This window comes from Coregonus lavaretus, assembly GCF_964263955.1.
Source record: "Coregonus lavaretus genome assembly, chromosome: 18".
NCBI lineage: Eukaryota > Metazoa > Chordata > Actinopteri > Salmoniformes > Salmonidae > Coregonus > Coregonus lavaretus.
Window position 1 is genome coordinate 1,278,453 of NC_140005.1, and position 20,471 is coordinate 1,298,923.

The following is a 20,471-nucleotide window of genomic DNA, read 5'->3' on the forward strand; positions in this document are numbered from 1 at the left end:
GAAGGAGGGAGGGATACAGGGCGAAGGAGGGAGGGATATAGGGCGAAGGAGGGAGGGATACAGGGCGAAGGAGGGAGGGATATAGGGCGAAGGAGGGAGGGATACAGGGCGAAGGAGGGAGGGATACAGGGCGAAGGAGGGAGGGATACAGGGCGAAGGAGGGAGGGATACAGGGCCAGGAATGAGGGATACAGGGATTGTGTTTTAGAGCCTAATCATGACTGGCTGCCACTGGAAACCCAGTCCAGTCCAGTCCGCTGTGGTTGTATCAAGGCTCTTGTTGAACACTGTTTCATTATTTGTTTTGTGTATTGAAAATCTTACATCTTCAAGTTACCTGTGCATGCATGTGTGTGTGTGTGTGTGCATGTGCGTGTGCGTGTGTGTGTGTGTGTGTATGAACAACACCGCCACAATCCTCTAACCCCCTGTCTGTCCCCCCTGTGTGTCCCCCCTGTGTGTCCCCTCTGTCTGTCCCCCCTGTCTGTCACCCCTGTCCGTCCCCCCCTGTCTGTCCCCCCTGTCTGTCCCCCCTGTCTGTCCCCCCTGTCTGTCCCCCCTGTCTGTCCCCCCCTGTCTGTCCCCCCCTGTCCGTCCCCCCCTGTCTGTCCCCTCTGTCTGTCCCCCCTGTCTGTCCCCTCTGTCTGTCCCCCCTGTCTGTCCCCCCTGTCTGTCCCCCATGTCCCCCCTGTCTGTCCCCTCTGTCTGTCCCCCCTGTCTGTCCCCCCTGTCCCCTCTGTCTGCCCCCCCTGTCTGTCCCCTCTGTCTGTCCCCCCTGTCTGTCCCCCCTGTCTGTCCCCCCTGTCTGTCCCCCCTGTCTGTCCCCCCTGTCCCCCCTGTCTGTCCCCCCTGTCTGTCCCCCCTGTCTGTCCCCTCTGTCTGTCCCCTCTGTCTGTCCCCCCTGTCTGTCCCCCCTGTCTGTCCCCCCTGTCCCCTCTGTCTGTCCCCCCTGTCTGTCCCCCCTGTCCCCTCTGTCTGTCCCCCCTGTCTGTCCCCTCTGTCTGTCCCCCCTGTCTGTCCCCCCTGTCTGTCCCCCCTGTCTGTCCCCCCTGTCTGTCCCCTCTGTCTGTCCCCCCTGCAGTCCACCTGGTATCGGAGACTATCCAGGGAGTGACAGCCACCACCACTGGGATCCAGTACCAACAGTCCTGGCTGTGTATCCTGTAAGGTTCCCCAACTGGCGGCCCGAGGGTGATTTTATTCGGCCCCCTAAGTTTTCTGAAGAAATGTTTTTTTTTTTTTTTTTTTTTTTATTGTTAGAAAAAACCCCGCAAATCAGCTCAGTGTGATTGTCCTTTAGGAGAGATACAGATCCTTCAGAAAGTATTCCTACTCCCTTAATTATTCAACATTTTATTGTTACAGCCTGAATTCAAAATTGATTAAGTAGATTTTTTTTCATCATCCATCTACATACAATACCCTATAATGACAAAGTGAAAACATGTTTTTAGAAAATTGTGCTAATTTATTGAAAATGAACTACACACATACCTCATTTACATAAGAATTCACACCCAATTCAATACTTTGATGAATCACCTTTGGTAGCGATTACAGCTGTGAGTCTTTCTGGGTAAGTCTCTAAGAGCTTTCCACACCTGGATTGTGCAACATTTGCCCATTATTATTTTCATAATTCTTCAAGCTCTGTCAAATTGGTTGTTGATCATTGCTAGACAACCATTTTCAGGTTTTGCCATAGATTTTCAAGTAGATTTAAATCAAAACTGTAACTAGGCCACTCAGGAACATTCACTGTCTTCTTGGTAAGCAACTCCAGTGTAGATTTGGCCTTGTGTTTTAGGTTATTGTCCTGCTGAAAGGTGAATTCATCTCCCAGTGTCTGGTGGAAAGCAGACTGAACCAGGTTTTCCTCTAGGATTTTCCCTGTGCTTAGCTCCATTCCGTTTCTTTTTTATCCTGAATAACTCCTTAACAATTACAAGTATACCCATAGCATAACGCAGCCACCAACATGCTTGAAAATAGTGGTACTCAGGGATGTGTTGTGTTGGATTTGCCCTAAACATAATACTCTGTATTCAGGACAAAAAGTTCATTTCTTTGCCACATTTTTTTCAGTATTACTTTAGTACCTTGTTGCAAACAGGATGTATGTTTTGGAATATTTGTATTCTTTTTATCACTCTGTCATTTAGGTTAGTATTTTGGAGTAACTACAATGTTGTTGATTCATCCTCAGTTTTCTCCTATCACAGCCATTAAACTCTGTAACTGTTTTAAAGTCACCATTGGCCTCTTGGTGAAATCCCTGAGCAGTTTACTTCCTCTCCAGCAACTGAGTTAGGAAGGACGCCTGTATCTTTGTAGTGACTGGGTGTATTGATACACCATCCAAAGTGTAATTAATAACTTCACCATATATTCAATGTCTGCTTTTTGTTTTTACTAATCTATCAATAGGTGCCCTTCTTTGCGAGGCATTGGAAAATCTCCCTGGTCTTTGTGGTTTAATCTGTGTTTGAAATTCACTGCTCGACTGAGGGACCTTACAGATAATTGTATGCATGGGGTACAGAGATGAGGTAGTCATTCAAAAATCATGTTAAACACTATTATTGCACACAGAGTGAGTCCATGCAACTTATTATGTGATTTGTTCAGCAAATGTTTTACTCCTGAACGTATTTAGGCTTACCATAACAAAGGGGTTGAATACTTATTGACTCAAGACATTTCAGCTTTTCATTTGTAATTAATTTGTAACAATTTCCTGTTAGACACAGGGACCTGTTAGACACAGGCGTAACCTTGGGAGCAAAAACGTAACACCACCTTGGAGTCGCCAGGCGCGAACTCCAAACAGGAAGTACTGAAAGCGCGTGGAGATCAAATCAAATCAAATCAAATTGTATTGGTCACATGCGCCGAATACAACAGGTGCAGACATTACAGTGAAATGCTTACTTACAGCCCTTAACCAACAGTGCATTTATTTTAAACAAAAAAAAGTAAAAATAAAACAACAACAAAAAAAAGTGTTGAGAAAAAAAAGAGCAGAAATAAAATAAAGTGACAGTAGGGAGGCTATATATACAGGGGGGTACCGTTGCAGAGTCAATGTGCGGGGGCACCGGCTAGTTGAGGTAGTTGAGGTAATATGTACATGTGGGTAGAGTTAAAGTGACTATGCATAAATACTTAACAGAGTAGCAGCAGCGTAAAAAGGATGGGGTGGGGGGGCAGTGCAAATAGTCCGGGTAGCCATGATTAGCTGTTCAGGAGTCTTATGGCTTGGGGGTAGAAGCTGTTGAGAAGTCTTTTGGACCTAGACTTGGCACTCCGGTACCGCTTGCCGTGCGGTAGCAGAGAGAACAGTCTATGACTAGGGTGGCTGGAGTCTTTGACAATTTTGAGGGCCTTCCTCTGACACCGCCTGGTATAGAGGTCCTGGATGGCAGGAAGCTTTGCCCCAGTGATGTACTGGGCCGTACGCACTACCCTCTGTAGTGCCTTGCGGTCGGAGGCCAAGCAGTTGCCATACCAGGCGGTGATGCAACCAGTCAGGATGCTCTCGATGGTGCAGCTGTAGAATTTTTTGAGGATCTGAGGACCCATGCCAAATCTTTTCAGTCTCCTGAGGGGGAATAGGCTTTGTCGTGCCCTCTACACGACTGTCTTGGTGTGTTTGGACCATGATAGTTCGTTGGTGATGTGGACACCAAGGAACTTGAAGCTCTCAACCTGTTCCACTACAGCCCCGTCGATGAGAATGGGGGCGTGCTCAGTCCTCTTTTTTTTCCTGTAGTCCACAATCATCTCCTTTGTCTTGGTCACGTTGAGGGAGAGGTTGTTGTCCTGGCACCACACGGCCAGATCTCTGACCTCCTCCCTATAGGCTGTCTCATCGTTGTCGGTGATCAGGCCTACCTACCACTGTTGTGTCGTCGGCAAACTTAATGATGGTGTTGGAGTCGTGCCTGGCCATGCAGTCATGGGTGAACAGAGAGTACAGGAGGGGACTGAGCACGCACCCCTGAGGGGCCCCCGTGTTGAGGATCAGTGTGGCAGATGTGTTGTTACCTACCCTTACCACCTGGGGGCGGCCCGTCAGGAAGTCCAGGATCCAGTTGCAGAGGGAGGTGTTTAGTCCCAGGATCCTTAGCTTAGTGATGAGCTTAGAGGTACCAACGTGCTTTGCCGATGCCAAGGCCATGAGCAGGGCAGTATTGTAGGAAAGGACCTTCAGGTCCATGGACTCCATTGGTTCAAACGGAGGCTCACACAGAGCATGGCTGCCATATGTACTTTCACTGTGGAAAAACAAAGGCCCTGCTCAAAAAGCTCTTGTAAGAAAAGTCCTTTAACCTGACACCAACTCTCTACTTATATGTATACAACCTTCTTCTGTATAGTCGTAATCATGTTCGAGGTATGCAACAGCAGTGACGGGGTCTCTCCAAGGAGTCAACGCCCTTCGGCACGGCCGGGATACCTTGAGCAACCGATGGCAGTGGCGAGATGCGTCTAGACGTGTAGCAATCAGCCAGCGCTGAAGCAGACACATCAACAGAAGTCCCAGAGGAACCGTACCAGACAGACCTAGAATGGGACCCTCCTCTGTTGGGACAAAAATGCATGATTCAGAACCGAGTCCAGAACGAGACCCAGAAACTAAATGCACTGAGCCGGAAGTCAAACAACTTTTTTTTTGAATCACTATGAACCCCAGAGACTGAATACGGAAACCAGCGTGGCAGTGTGGAGCTCCACCTGCTATGACCAGCCAATCATCCAGATAGGCCAATACTCTGATCCACTGGCACCGCACCAGTACCAAAGCCGCCTCCACCTCCGTTTCTGATCCTGAAAGGCAGGACCAGAAACTCGTAGGCCACACCCTCGAAATGAAACCGCCAAAACTTTCTGTGGGGAGGATGTATAGCCACATGAAAATACACATCGTTCAGATCTATGGACGCGTACCAATCGCTGGGGCCTACCGACTGCAATAGCCGGTGAAGTGTGAGCATTTTGAACTTAGGTGCTTGTTTAAAACATGCAAGTTCAGGATGGGGCGCAACATTCCATCGCTCTTGGGAACTAAGAGGTACCGGCTGCACCAAACACTCTGCACTTCGGAGACGGGGACCACCCAAATAGCCTGCTTTTGAAGATGATGTGTTATAACCTGTATTATGTGTTATAACCTGTGTGATGTGTTATAACCTCTGCATGATATGTTATAACCTTTGCATGATGTGTTATAACCTCGGTATGATGCGTTATAATCTGTGTGATGTGTTATAATCTGTGTGTGTTATAACCTGTATGATATGTTATAACCTCGGTATGATGTTATAACCTCGGTATGATATGTTATAACCTCGGTATGATGTGTTATAACCTCTGTATGATATGTTATAACCTCGGTATGATGTGTTATAACATCTGTATGATGTGTTATAACCTCTGTATGATATGTTATAACCTCTGTATGATATGTTATAACCTCTGTATGATATGTTAGAACCTCTGTATGATGTGTTAGAACCTCTGTATGACGTGTTATAACATCGGTATGATGTGTTATAACATCGGTATGATGTGTTATAACCTGTGTGGTGTGTTAGAACCTCTGTATGATGTGTTATAACCTGTGTGGTGTGTTATAACCTCTGTATGATGTGTTATAACCTGTGTGGTGTGTTATAACCTCTGTATGATGTGTTATCTGTGTTCCAGCTGCAATGTGAAAAGTCTCCAGAGACGTCATGTCTGTATCTCTCGTCTGGAGCGGCCTCAGAACTGGGGACAGAACTGCTGTGAAGTCCGTTATGTCATCCTCATCCTGGCACCACTCAGAATGGTAACTATGTCATCCTCATCCTGGCACCACTCAGAATGGTAACTATGTCATCCTTTACAAACCCTTTACTTTCCATCCAGCCTTTCCTTTATGCTTCAGTCTGATGGTCTAACCTCAACCCCTTTTTCTCCTCAAATTTATAATAATAATAATAATAATATGCCATTTAGCAGACGCTTTTATCCAAAGCGACTTACAGTCATGCGTGCATACATTTTTGTGTATTGGTGGTCCCGGGGATCGAACCCACTACCTTGGCGTTACAAGCGCCGTGCTCTACCAGCTGAGCTACAGAGGACCACATTTGTCTCCTCTTTGCCCAACTCATCAGTATCACCTTATCTAGAGTTGGGCAATATAAAGCCATATCACCATAAATTGACTAATTTCTTGCGATAACGATAAATCTGCGATAAATTATGATAAATTATTTTGGGAAAGAGTGTGCCAAGAGTGTGCAAAGCTGTCATCAAGGCAAAGGGTGGATACTTTGAAGAATCTAAAATATAACATGATTCTACATGATTCTATATGTGTTATTTCATAGTTTTGATGTCTTCACTGTTATTCCACAATGTAGAAAATAGTTTAAAAAATAAAGAAAAACCCTGGAATGAGTAGCTGTGTCCAAACTTTTGACTGGTACTGTATGTATATATTTTATGGACAGTTACTTTCCATTAGCAGCTCAGGACCATTTTTATTCCAGAGACAACTGAGATGGTAGCCTAGCATTCAGAATGTAAGCTGTTTCATCTAGCAACCTGTCAAAATAGGATCGAAAATGATCCGATTTCTAGAACTGCCACAGGCCCCAAAAAATATGCCCCCAAACAAATGGACGCACTGACAGCATTGCAAATGCTGCAGAATTTAGATGAGCTGGAGTTGGATGGAAGATCAGATATTGAGCTTGAAATCATCTGATTCTGATGTTGACTTCGAGCCTCTGCCTCCGATGCCTGAGCCTCGCCGCAGAAAAACCATAACAGGGCCAACTGAGACGGTGATCCCAACTGCCACGGTGAGACAGGAGTCTGGCAGGGATGGCACGGTTTGGGTAGAAAAGAGTGACGAGAGCACAACAGAAAGGCCCAGAATATTCTCCCAGAGAGAGCAGGCCCTACACTTCGCACTACCAGAATATTCTCCCAGAGAGAGCAGGCCCTACACTTCACACTACCAGAATATTCTCCCAGAGAGAGCAGGCCCTACACTTCACACTACCAGAATATTCTCCCAGAGAGAGCAGGCCCTACACTTCACACTACCAGAATATTCTCCCAGAGAGAGCAGGCCCTACACTTCACACTACCAGAATATTCTCCCAGAGAGAGCAGGCCCTACACTTCACACTACCAGAATATTCTCCCAGAGAGAGCAGGCCCTACACTTCACACTACCAGAATATTCTCCCAGAGAGAGCAGGCCCTACACTTCACACTACCAGAATATTCTCCCAGAGAGAGCAGGCCCTACACTTCGCACTACCAGAATATTCTCCCAGAGAGAGCAGGCCCTACACTTCACACTACCAGAATATTCTCCCAGAGAGAGCAGGCCCTACACTTCACACTACCAGAATATTCTCCCAGAGAGAGCAGGCCCTACACTTCACACTACCAGAATATTCTTCCAGAGACAAATTGCCAGCGCACTCAACATTTTTGTTGTTGTTTATGTGACAGATGTTATGTTGCAGCACATCAGAGATTGTACTGTCGCTCATTAGCACAGAAAAGGAAACAGTGCGTGGGACATGTCTATGTATGAACTCTAAACATTTATTGCACTCTTCTATGTCCTCGGCACAGGGGGTTGGTGGCACCTTAATTGGGGAGGACGGGATCTTGGTAATTGCTGGAGCGGAATAGGTGGAATGGTATCAAGTACATCAAACGTGTTTGATGCCGTTCCATTTACTCCGTTCCAGCCATTATTATAAGCCATCCTCCCCTCAGCAGCCTCCACTGGTCCTCGGGGCATATGGCAGAAAGAGCATGGATGTGGACTCATTTCCGTCTGATAGGGGTCAGAGAGACCATGCAACAGAGAGATTATCAACACCTGTCTCAGAGAGACTATCAACACCTGCGTTTGATGATAAGGTGACAAGACCAATACGCGTGCAGACAGACTAGTTCACCGCCGTCTCAGACATTGCTTGTTACAAGCCAGAAGAGAACATAACTGTTGGAGAGCAACTGTTCACAACCAAGGCTTAGTGCCATTTTACCCAATACATGGCCAACAAACCGGACAAATTTGGAATTAAGTTTTGGTTAGCCGCCGATGTCGAAACCAAGTACTTTCCTTAGTGGCTTTCCATATCAGGGGAAAAATGAAACCAGGCCAGTGGGTGAGCGACTGTCTGAGACTGTGGCTTTGAGATGGTGGTGCGCAGGGCTCTCCAGCGGGTGGTGCGGTCAGTCCAAAGCATCACCGGGGGCACACTGCCTGCCCTCCAGGACACCTACAGCACCCGATGTCACAGGAAAGCCAAAAAGACAATCAAGGACATCAACCACCCGAGCCACTGCCTGTTCACCCCGTTATCATCCAGAAGACGAGGTCAGTACAGGTGCATCAAAGCTGGGACAGAGAGAATGAAAAACAGCTTCTATCTCAAGGCCATCAGACTGTTAAATAGCCATCACTAGGCAGCTTCCACCCGGTTACGCAACCCTGCACCTTAGAGGCTGCTGCCCCATATACATAGACTTGGAATCACTGGCCACTTTAATAATGGAACACTAGTCACTTTAATAATGTTTACATACTGCTTTACTCATCTCATATGTATATACTGTATTCTATTCTACTGTATTTTAGTCAATGCCACTCCGACATTGCTCGTCCTAATAATAATATATTTCTTAATTCCATTCTTTTACTTTTTAGATTTGTGGGTATTGTTATGAATTGTTAGATGCTACTGTACTGTTGACCAATAAAATGTAATTTGATTTGAGCCTTACATGGGCAAAGGCAAAAATGAGCAGCCAGTTCACCTGTGATACAGGTCAGTATTGGACGTCCATCCATGTCTGAGGACGTCGGGAGATGACGTGGAAACCGGCCACTAGGGGCAACAGTGAGCGCTGTTATCTTCCAATAGGTTTCGGTTTTGCTAGGGGATGGTGGATGGGTTTAAGATTCTGCCTCTGATTTCAAAGGTTGCAAGTTTGAATCCAGCTATGGAAAGTTGTTTTTGAGATTTTTGGTTAAAGTCTATCCCAAACCTTAACCCTTACCTTAACCATTCAGAATTATTGCCTAACCTTAAGATTTTGAAGTTAATGCCTAAACTTAACCTTAAACATTTCAAAATTTGATGTTTGCAACAATTTCGAATTTTGATGTTTGAGAAACATGGATGAATTTCTAATTCTGACGTGTGACTGTGAGAGCAGTTGGAAATATGACAATGGACAACTTCTCCACATCAATTTCCCTGCAGACAAGTTGATCGCAAAGAAGACTAGCCTGCTAGGAACAGTGAACAAAGAAGACTAGCCTGCTAGGAACAGTGAACAAAGAAGACTAGCCTGCTAGGAACAGTGAACAAAGAAGACTAGCCTGCTAGGAACAGTGAACAAAGAAGACTAGCCTGCTAGGAACAGTGAACAAAGAAGACTAGCCTGCTAGGAACAGTGAACAAAGAAGACTAGCCTGCTAGGAACAGTGAACAAAGAAGACTAGCCTGCTAGGAACAGTGAACAAAGAAGACTAGCCTGCTAGGAACAATGAGCAAAGAAGACTAGCCTGCTAGGAACAGTGAACAAAGAAGACTAGCCTGCTAGGAACAGTGAACAAATAAGACTAGCCTGCTAGGAACAGTGAACAAACAAAGACTAGCCTGCTAGGAACAGTGAACAAAGAAGACTAGCCTGCTAGAAACAGTGAACAAACAAAGACTAGCCTGCTAGGAACAGTGAACAAAGAAGACTAGCCTGCTAGGAACAGTGAACAAAGAAGACTAGCCTGCTAGGAACAGTGAACAAAGAAGACTAGCCTGCTAGGAACAGTGAACAAAGAAGACTAGCCTGCTAGGAACAGTGAACAAAGAAGACTAGCCTGCTAGGAACAGTGAACAAAGAAGACTAGCCTGCTAGGAACAGTGAACAAAGAAGACCAGCCTGCTAGGAACAGTGAACAAAGAAGACTAGCCTGCTAGGAACAGTGAACGAACAAAGACTAGCCTGCTAGGAACAGTGAACAAAGAAGACTAGCCTGCTAGGAACAGTGAACAAAGAAGACTAGCCTGCTAGGAACAGTGAACAAACAAAGACTAGCCTGCTAGGAACAGTGAACAAAGAAGACTAGCCTGCTAGGAACAGTGAACAAACAAAGACTAGCCTGCTAGTAACAGTGAACAAAGAATACTAGCCTGCTAGGAACAGTGAACAAAGAAGACTAGCCTGCTAGGAACAGTGAACAAAGAAGACTAGCCTGCTAGGAACAGTGAACAAACAAAGACTAGCCTGCTAGGAACAGTGAACAAAGAAGACTAGCCTGCTAGGAACAGTGAACAAAGAAGACTAGCCTGCTAGGAACAGTGAACAAAGAAGACTAGCCTGCTAGGAACAGTGAACAAACAAAGACTAGCCTGCTAGGAACAGTGAACAAAGAAGACTAGCCTGCTAGGAACAGTGAACAAACAAAGACTAGCCTGCTAGGAACAGTGAACAAACAAAGACTAGCCTGCTAGGAACAGTGAACAAAGAAGACTAGCCTGCTAGGAACAGTGAACAAACAAAGACTAGCCTGCTAGGAACAGTGAACAAAGAAGACTAGCCTGCTAGGAACAGTGAACAAACAAAGACTAGCCTGCTAGGAACAGTGAACAAACAAAGACTAGCCTGCTAGGAACAGTGAACAAAGAAGACTAGCCTGCTAGGAACAGTGAACAAAGAAGACTAGCCTGCTAGGAACAGTGAACAAAGAAGACTAGCCTGCTAGGAACAGTGAACAAAGAAGACTAGCCTGCTAGGAACAGTGAACAAACAAAGACTAGCCTGCTAGGAACAGTGAACAAAGAAGACTAGCCTGCTAGGAACAGTGAACAAACAAAGACTAGCCTGCTAGGAACAGTGAACAAAGAAGACTAGCCTGCTAGAAACAGTGAACAAACAAAGACTAGCCTGCTAGGAACAGTGAACAAAGAAGACTAGCCTGCTAGGAACAGTGAACAAAGAAGACTAGCCTGCTAGGAACAGTGAACAAACAAAGACTAGCCTGCTAGGAACAGTGAACAAAGAAGACTAGCCTGCTAGGAACAGTGAACAAACAAAGACTAGCCTGCTAGGAACAGTGAACAAAGAAGACTAGCCTGCTAGGAACAGTGAACAAACAAAGACTAGCCTGCTAGGAACAGTGAACAAAGAAGACTAGCCTGCTAGGAACAGTGAACAAACAAAAACTAGCCTGCTAGGAACAGTGAACAAAGAAGACTAGCCTGCTAGGAACAGTGAACAAAGAAGACTAGCCTGCTAGGAACAGTGAACAAAGAAGACTAGCCTGCTAGGAACAGTGAACAAAGAAGACTAGCCTGCTAGGAACAGTGAACAAACAAAGACTAGCCTGCTAGGAACAGTGAACAAAGAAGACTAGCCTGCTAGGAACAGTGAACAAAGAAGACTAGCCTGCTAGGAACAGTGAACAAAGAAGACTAGCCTGCTAGGAACACTGAACAAACAAAGACTAGCCTGCTAGGAACAGTGAACAAAGAAGACTAGCCTGCTAGGAACAGTGAACAAAGAAGACTAGCCTGCTAGGAACAGTGAACAAAGAAGACTAGCCTGCTAGGAACAGTGAACAAACAAAGACTAGCCTGCTAGGAACAGTGAACAAAGAAGACTAGCCTGCTAGGAACAGTGAACAAAGAAGACTAGCCTGCTAGGAACAGTGAACAAAGAAGACTAGCCTGCTAGGAACAGTGAACAAACAAAGACTAGCCTGCTAGGAACAGTGAACAAAGAAGACTAGCCTGCTAGGAACAGTGAACAAAGAAGACTAGCCTGCTAGGAACAGTGAACAAAGAAGACTAGCCTGCTAGCAACAGTGAACAAACAAAGGCGGGAACTCCCCCTCTATGCGCAAAACAACACACCAGCGGAGCTGTACTCCACATCAGTGATGGAGAGAGGTAAAGCAACACTCACAGTGTGATGGTGAGAGGTAAAGCAACACTCACAGTGTGATGGTGAGAGGTAAAGCAACACTCACGGTGTGATGGAGAGTGGTAAAGCAACACTCACGGTGTAATGGAGAGTGGTAAAGCAACACTCACGGTGTGATGGAGAGTGGTAAAGCAACACTCACGGTGTGATGGAGACTGGTAAAGCAACACTCACGGTGTGATGGAGAGTGGTAAAGCAACACTCACGGTGTGATGGAAAGTGGTAAATCAACACTCAAGGTGTGATGGAGAGTGGTAAAGCAACACTCACGGTGTGATGGAGAGTGGTAAAGCAACACTCACGGTGTGATGGAGAGTGGTAAAGCAACACTCACGGTGTGATGGAGAGTGGTAAAGCAACACTCACGGTGTGATGGAGAGTGGTAAAGCAACACTCACGGTGTGATGGAGAGGTGTAAAGCAACACTCACGGTGTGATGGAGAGTGGTAAAGCAACACTCACGGTGTGATGGAGAGTGGTAAAGCAACACTCACGGTGTGATGGAGAGTGGTAAAGCAACACTCACGGTGTGATGGAGAGTGGTAAAGCAACACTGACGGGGTGATGGAGAGTGGTAAAGCAACACTCACGGTGTGATGGAGAGTGGTAAAGCAACACTCACGGTGTGATGGAGAGTGGTAAAGCAACACTCACGGTGTGATGGAGAGTGGTAAAGCAACACTCACGGTGTGATGGAGACTGGTAAAGCAACACTCACGGTGTGATGGAGAGTGGTAAAGCAACACTCACGGTGTGATGGAGAGTGGTAAAGCAACACTCACGGTGTGATGGAGAGTGGTAAAGCAACACTCAGATGTCAAATAAATAAAAGTGTTTCATCCTCAGCACCATGCATCCCACTGTTGCCACCGGCGACCAGAAGAAGAAACCGAAGACGGTGACAGACGATATGACACCAAGGTATACTACATCTCTGCCTTGTCCAGATAGCCTTTCATCTGCCAAACACCAAATATTATATTACATTCATTTTATTGTTATAACTATTAGTATTATTATTCTATATCATTCAAACCTTTTCTATTGTATTTAATGCAGTAGGTTGGTGTGGATGCACTCCACCAGATGTCCAGACTGTACTCTGTAAAAGGAGGTTCTCGCCGCTGGCCTGTTGAGGTGTTCTACAACGTGATCGACATGGCTGATATCAACGTGCATGTGTTGTACAAGCAATGCCTTGACAAGACAGTCAGCTGGAGAGATTTCATCATAGATCTGGATGTGAGCTTCGTGAGAACCACATGAATGCCAAGAAAGCAGCTAAAGCCGTCAAGCAGGCCGTCAAGCAGGCCGGCAAGGAGGCCGTCAAGCAGGCCGTCAAGGATGCCGTCAAGCAGGCCGTCAAGGAGGCCGTCAAGGAGGCCGTCAAGCAGGCCGTCAAGGAGGCAGCCGAGGAGGCAGCCGAGGAGGCAGTGCGTCCCCATGTAACACAGCTTCTACTCTGGAAAAAAAAGTAATAATGTCAAGTCGTCAGGTGCACACGAGACAAGGCCCATGAAAACTGTGCCCAATGCAACCGATTTGTTTGTGGGGTTTGCTCACACAAAGCCCCGAAGCTGTGTGCTGACTGTGGACCCCAAGCATAAAGAGAAGACAGATTGATTCATGTGTTAAGGCATGCGCATAAGGGCCCAGTATCTGATACAATCAACACATTACATTTTTATATCTGGTCATGGATATATTTCCACAAATATTTCTTCATGCAATTCATCCTTTACAATTGTTCATGCATTGGTGCTTTTGTTTAGGAATACAGCAAATAATTTCACATGTGCACCAGTGGCGGTCGGTGTCGTTTAAGATGAGGGAGGATGCTAATGTTTTCTATTACAGCAGATGACTGTCATTCATATTCCATTCACAAGACACTCATCATGAGGTGGCTACAACCTACAGTTTAGTCATTTAGCAGACGCTCTCATCAAGAGCAACTTACAGTTAGTGAGTCATTTAGCAGACGCTCTTATCAAGAGCAACTTACAGTTAGTGAGTCATTTAGCAGACACTCTTATCAAGAGCAACTTACAGTTAGTGAGTCATTTAGCAGACGCTCTCATCAAGAGCAACTTACAGTTAGTGAGTCATTTAGCAGACGCTCTTATCAAGAGCAACTTACAGTTAGTGAGTCATTTAGCAGACGCTCTTATCAAGAGCAACTTACAGTTAGTGAGTCATTTAGCAGACGCTCTTATCCAGAGCCACTTACAGTTAGTGAGTCATTTAGCAGACGCTCTTATCAAGAGCAACTTACAGTTAGTGAGTCATTTAGCAGACGCTCTTATCAAGAGCAACTTACAGTTAGTGAGTCATTTAGCAGACGCTCTCATCAAGAGCAACTTACAGTTAGTGAGTCATTTAGCAGACGCTCTTATCAAGAGCAACTTACAGTTAGTGAGTCATTTAGCAGACGCTCTTATCAAGAGCAACTTACAGTTAGTGAGTCATTTAGCAGACGCTCTTATCCAGAGCCACTTACAGTTAGTGAGTCATTTAGCAGACGCTCTTATCAAGAGCAACTTACAGTTAGTGAGTCATTTAGCAGACGCTCTTATCAAGAGCAACTTACAGTTAGTGAGTCATTTAGCAGACGCTCTTATCAAGAGCAACTTACAGTTAGTGAGTCATTTAGCAGACGCTCTCATCAAGAGCAACTTACAGTTAGTGAGTCATTTAGCAGACGCTCTTATCAAGAGCAACTTACAGTTAGTGAGTCATTTAGCAGACGCTCTTATCAAGAGCAACTTACAGTTAGTGAGTCATTTAGCAGACGCTCTTATCAAGAGCAACTTACAGTTAGTGAGTCATTTAGCAGACGCTCTTATCAAGAGCAACTTACAGTTAGTGAGTCATTTAGCAGACGCTCTCATCAAGAGCAACTTACAGTTAGTGAGTCATTTAGCAGACGCTCTTATCAAGAGCAACTTACAGTTAGTGAGTCATTTAGCAGACGCTCTTATCAAGAGCAACTTACAGTTAGTGAGTCATTTAGCAGACGCTCTCATCAAGAGCAACTTACAGTTAGTGAGTCATTTAGCAGACGCTCTTATCAAGAGCAACTTACAGTTAGTGAGTCATTTAGCAGACGCTCTTATCAAGAGCAACTTACAGTTAGTGAGTCATTTAGCAGACGCTCTTATCAAGAGCAACTTACAGTTAGTGAGTCATTTAGCAGACGCTCTTATCAAGAGCAACTTACAGTTAGTGAGTCATTTAGCAGACGCTCTCATCAAGAGCAACTTACAGTTAGTGAGTCATTTAGCAGACGCTCTTATCAAGAGCAACTTACAGTTAGTGAGTCATTTAGCAGACGCTCTTATCAAGAGCAACTTACAGTTAGTGAGTCATTTAGCAGACGCTCTTATCAAGAGCAACTTACAGTTAGTGAGTCATTTAGCAGACGCTCTCATCAAGAGCAACTTACAGTTAGTGAGTCATTTAGCAGACGCTCTTATCAAGAGCAACTTACAGTTAGTGAGTCATTTAGCAGACGCTCTTATCAAGAGCAACTTACAGTTAGTGAGTCATTTAGCAGACGCTCTTATCAAGAGCAACTTACAGTTAGTGAGTCATTTAGCAGACGCTCTTATCAAGAGCAACTTACAGTTAGTGAGTCATTTAGCAGACGCTCTTATCAAGAGCTACTTACAGTTAGTGAGTCATTTAGCAGACGCTCTTATCAAGAGCAACTTACAGTTAGTGAGTCATTTAGCAGAAGCTCTTATCAAGAGCAACTTACAGTTAGTGAGTCATTTAGCAGACGCTCTTATCAAGAGCAACTTACAGTTAGTGAGTCATTTAGCAGACGCTCTTATCAAGAGCAACTTACAGTTAGTGAGTCATTTAGCAGACGCTCTTATCAAGAGCAACTTACAGTTAGTGAGTCATTTAGCAGACGCTCTTATCAAGAGCAACTTACAGTTAGTGAGTCATTTAGCAGACGCTCTTATCAAGAGCAACTTACAGTTAGTGAGTCATTTAGCAGATGCTCTTATCAAGAGCAACTTACAGTTAGTGAGTCATTTAGCAGACGCTCTTATCAAGAGCAACTTACAGTTAGTGAGTCATTTAGCAGACGCTCTTATCAAGAGCAACTTACAGTTAGTGAGTCATTTAGCAGACGCTCTTATCAAGAGCAACTTACAGTTAGTGAGTCATTTAGCAGACACTCTTATCAAGAGCAACTTACAGTTAGTGAGTCATTTAGCAGACGCTCTTATCAAGAGCAACTTACAGTTAGTGAGTCATTTAGCAGACGCTCTTATCAAGAGCAACTTACAGTTAGTGAGTCATTTAGCAGACACTCTTATCAAGAGCAACTTACAGTTAGTGAGTCATTTAGCAGACGCTCTTATCAAGAGCAACTTACAGTTAGTGAGTCATTTAGCAGACGCTCTTATCAAGAGCAATTTACAGTTAGTGAGTCATTTAGCAGACGCTCTTATCAAGAGCAACTTACAGTTAGTGAGTCATTTAGCAGACGCTCTTATCAAGAGCAACTTACAGTTAGTGAGTGCATACATTATTTATTTATTTTTCATACTGGCCCCCCGTGGGAATCGAACCCACAACCCTCCTCCTCCCCCTTCTTCCTCTTCCTCCTCCTCCACTTCCTTCTTCTCCTCCTCTTCCTTCTACTCCTCGTCCTCGTCCTCCGTCTCCTCCTCCTCTTCCTCCTTCTCCTCTTCCTCCTTCTCCTTCTCCTCCTCCTCTTCCTCCTCCTCCTCCTCCTCCTCTTCCTCCTTCTTCCTCTTCCTCCTCCTCTTCCTCCTTCTCCTCCTCCTCTTCCTCATCCTCCTCCTCCTCTTCCTCCCCCGTCTCCTCCTTCTCCTCCTCTTCCTCCTCCTCCCCCCTTCCTCCTTCTCCTCCTCCTCTTCCTCCTCCTCTTCCTCCTTCTCCTCGTCCTCCTCCTCCGTCTCCTCCTTCTCTTCCTCCCCCTCCTCCTTCTTCCTCTTCCTCTGCCTCCTCCTCCTCCGTCTCCTCCTCCTCCTTCTTCCTCTTCCTCCTCCTCCTTCTTCCTCTTCCTCCTTCAATTCCTCCTCCTTCTTCTTCTAATACGCTCATCAATAAACTTGTTCTTCTTTTTGGTTTGGCCAGTCATAATGCTCTCTCTATCTCCTCTCCTCTGCACAGAAGAGTACGAAGACAGCGATGGAGCTCGGCAGGACATTTGGGACGTTATTCTCAGACATCTCGTTCAGACAGAAGCTCCTGGAGACCAAGACCCAGGAGGAGTTTAAAGAAGCCCTGGTGTTCCAACGACACCAGCTCACAGCAGCCAATCAGCAACCTGCTGCAGTGGAGGAGGAGGAGACTGACCCACGCTCCCACAAACCACTCAAGGTGAGGCTCCCAACACCCAACACAGGTGTCCCAGCTGGGCACATGAAGTGGCATGAGCCCACCCCTACCCCCATTCCTCATCATCCACATCGATGGTCAGCTAAGGTGTGTGTGTGTGTGTGTGTGTGTGTGTGTGTGTGTGTGTGTGTCTGTGTGTGAGGGCTTAGATATTGAATTCATTAAATGTAACAAGCAAGAAAAAAAGCACTCCTAACCTGTGTGACTCATACACAGTAATGCTGTGATGTAGAGGGCTCAGCAGGCTACTGTACGTATTAGGAGGGCTTGGTTATCTCTCTGTCTGGGCTCAGCAGGCTACTGTACGTATTAGGAGGGCTTGGTCATCTCTCTGTCTGGGCTCAGCAGGCTACTGTACGTATAATGAGGGCTTGGTTATCTCTCTGTCTGGGGTCAGCAGGCTACTGTACGTATTAGGAGGGCTTGGTTATCTCTCTGTCTGGGGTCAGCAGGCTACTGTACGTATTAGGAGGGCTTGGTTATCTCTCTGTCTGGGGTCAGCAGGCTACTGTACGTATTAGGAGGGCTTGGTTATCTCTCTGTCTGGGCTCAGCAGGCTACTGTACGTATTAGGAGGGCTTGGTCATCTCTCTGTCTGGGCTCAGCAGGCTACTGTACGTATTAGGAGGGCTTGGTTATCTCTCTGTCTGGGGTCAGCAGGCTACTGTATGTATTAGGAGGGCTTGGTTATCTCTCTGTCTGGGCTCAGCAGGCTACTGTACGTATTTGGAGGGCTTGGTCATCTCTCTGTCTGAGCTCAGCAGGCTACTGTACGTATTAGGAGGGCTTGGTTATCTCTCTGTCTGGGGTCAGCAGGCTACTGTACGTATTAGGAGGGCTTGGTTATCTCTCTGTCTGGGGTCAGCAGGCTACTGTACGTATTAGGAGGGCTTGGTTATCTCTCTGTCTGGGCTCAGCAGGCTACTGTACGTATTAGGAGGGCTTGGTTATCTCTCTGTCTGGGCTCAGCAGGCTACTGTACGTATTAGGAGGGCTTGGTTATCTCTCTGTCTGGGCTCAGCAGGCTACTGTACGTATTAGGAGGGCTTGGTTATCTCTCTGTCTGGGCTCAGCAGGCTACTGTACGTATTAGGAGGGCTTGGTCATCTCTCTGTCTGGGGTCAGCAGGCTACTGTACGTATTAGGAGGGCTTGGTTATCTCTCTGTCTGGGCTCAGCAGGCTACTGTACGTATTAGGAGGGCTTGGTCATCTCTCTGTCTGGGCTCAGCAGGCTACTGTACGTATTAGGAGGGCTTGGTTATCTCTCTGTCTGGGGTCAGCAGGCTACTGTACGTATTAGGAGGGCTTGGGTATCTCTCTGTCTGGGGTCAGCAGGCTACTGTACGTATTAGGAGGGCTTGGTTATCTCTCTGTCTGGGGTCAGCAGGCTACTGTACGTATTAGGAGGGCTTGGTTATCTCTCTGTCTGGGCTCAGCAGGCTACTGTACGTATTAGGAGGGCTTGGTCATCTCTCTGTCTGGGGTCAGCAGGCTACTGTACGTATTAGGAGGGCTTGGTTATCTCTCTGTCTGGGGTCAGCAGGCTACTGTACGTATTAGGAGGGCTTGGTTATCTCTCTGTCTGGGCTCAGCAGGCTACTGTACGTATTAGGAGGGCTCTACTCCATCTTAATTCTCAGCCAAGGCTTTCTTTGTTACCCTCTGATAGCTCACTGGTTGTGTCTAAACTTGACACTTACATGCGACTTCTGCTATCAGAATACAAAGATCGCATTGAAAAGATGGGCATAAAAGTCGCTTTGTGGTCTGATTGTGTTCAGATCTGGTTGACCACTTCAGGAGATGGTCAGGGATGCATTGTGTGCAGATTTCAACTCAGTCTGGATGCAATCAGGCTACAGAAAGAACATACAGATGTCCTCAGCACTCCTCCCACAAGTCTCCAGAAAACCTGTGTATTGGGACCGAGAGGCATCTTTCATTATAATGTTGGAGGAAACACGTTCCTAGCGTGTGAGGAACGTGTTTGCTGGCCTCATAAATGCTGGCCAGCTAGCTAATATCTTTTATTTCGCAAGAGTTATGCTAACCCGTTTGCAATTGTTAGAAATTGCGTAATTCAAATCTGGTATTGGAATAAGAATCAAGAGATCTTCAATCCAAGCTAAATTTATTATATGCAAAATGTATGTATGATAAGTATGTTGGTTCGTATACGGGCTCACTGAAAAACCACGCAGGGCAGACAGAGAACTAATCCATTGTTACAGGTTCTTCTTCAAATACTCTGACAGAGATATTTCCCACTCCCTGCTGGCCAATCAGAGTAGAGACTGAGCGTGGTTTAGACTTACTCAGCCAATCCGTTGGCGCACGGGCTGGTCCCATGCCCTTGGCGCTCCACCGTTCCCAGGCATAAGTTGCTATCATAATAACCTGTGGAGTTAGCACCCAAAAGACACCATTCCACTGTACTACGTTCAAGGACGGTTCACAGACAACAAAGAGGCAGTGTTCGTATCTGTGAGAAATACAAGTCTTATCTATAAGAAATACAAGTTTTATCTCATCCTAGCCCCTAACGTTCCTCACATGAATCACAGCCTGTTATGTGAAACAATTTATATCAGTATAGTACAAACCTATGCTTATCATTAATGCATTCCTTCTAAGCTATTCATCACATACAGATCAAATTAATAAGAAAACTAATCCCAACACAATCCGTTTAGCGTTACTTGCTAGCTTGCTGGCTAGCTACAGAGGTTAGCTAGCTAGTTAACTACAGAGGTTAGTTGGCTAGTTAGTTACAGTGGTTAGCTTGCTGGCTAGCAACAGAGGTTAGCTGGCTAGTTAGCTGCAGTGGTTAGCTGGCTAGTTAGCTGCAGTGGTTAGCTGGCTAGTTAGCTACAATGGTTAGCTGGCTAGTTAGCTACAAAGGTTAGCTGCTAGTTAGCTACAGGGGTTAGCTAGCTAGTTAGCTACAGAGGTTAGCTGGCTAGTTAGCAACAGTGGTTAGCTGGCTAGTTAGCTACGGAGGTTAGCTGGCTAGTTAGCTACGGAGGTTAGCTGGCTAGTTAGCTACGGAGGTTAGCTGTCTAGTTAGCTACAG

The 20,471-nt window shown here is 45.9% G+C and overlaps 1 protein-coding gene across 1 annotated transcript in view; it reads left to right on the forward strand.

Annotated features, from left to right (window-relative positions):
- The window catches only part of slc4a11 (solute carrier family 4 member 11), a gene marked incomplete at both ends in the record, with an annotated part of 170,615 nt that overhangs the window by 73,598 nt on the left and 76,546 nt on the right, over positions 1–20,471 (forward strand). Inside the window, 3 exons of the mRNA XM_084181509.1 lie at positions 1,082–1,163; positions 5,710–5,833; positions 17,170–17,379. Of these exons, the coding sequence (XP_084037635.1) occupies positions 1,082–1,163; positions 5,710–5,833; positions 17,170–17,379 (416 nt within the window). The remainder of the gene's footprint in view (positions 1–1,081; positions 1,164–5,709; positions 5,834–17,169; positions 17,380–20,471) is intronic.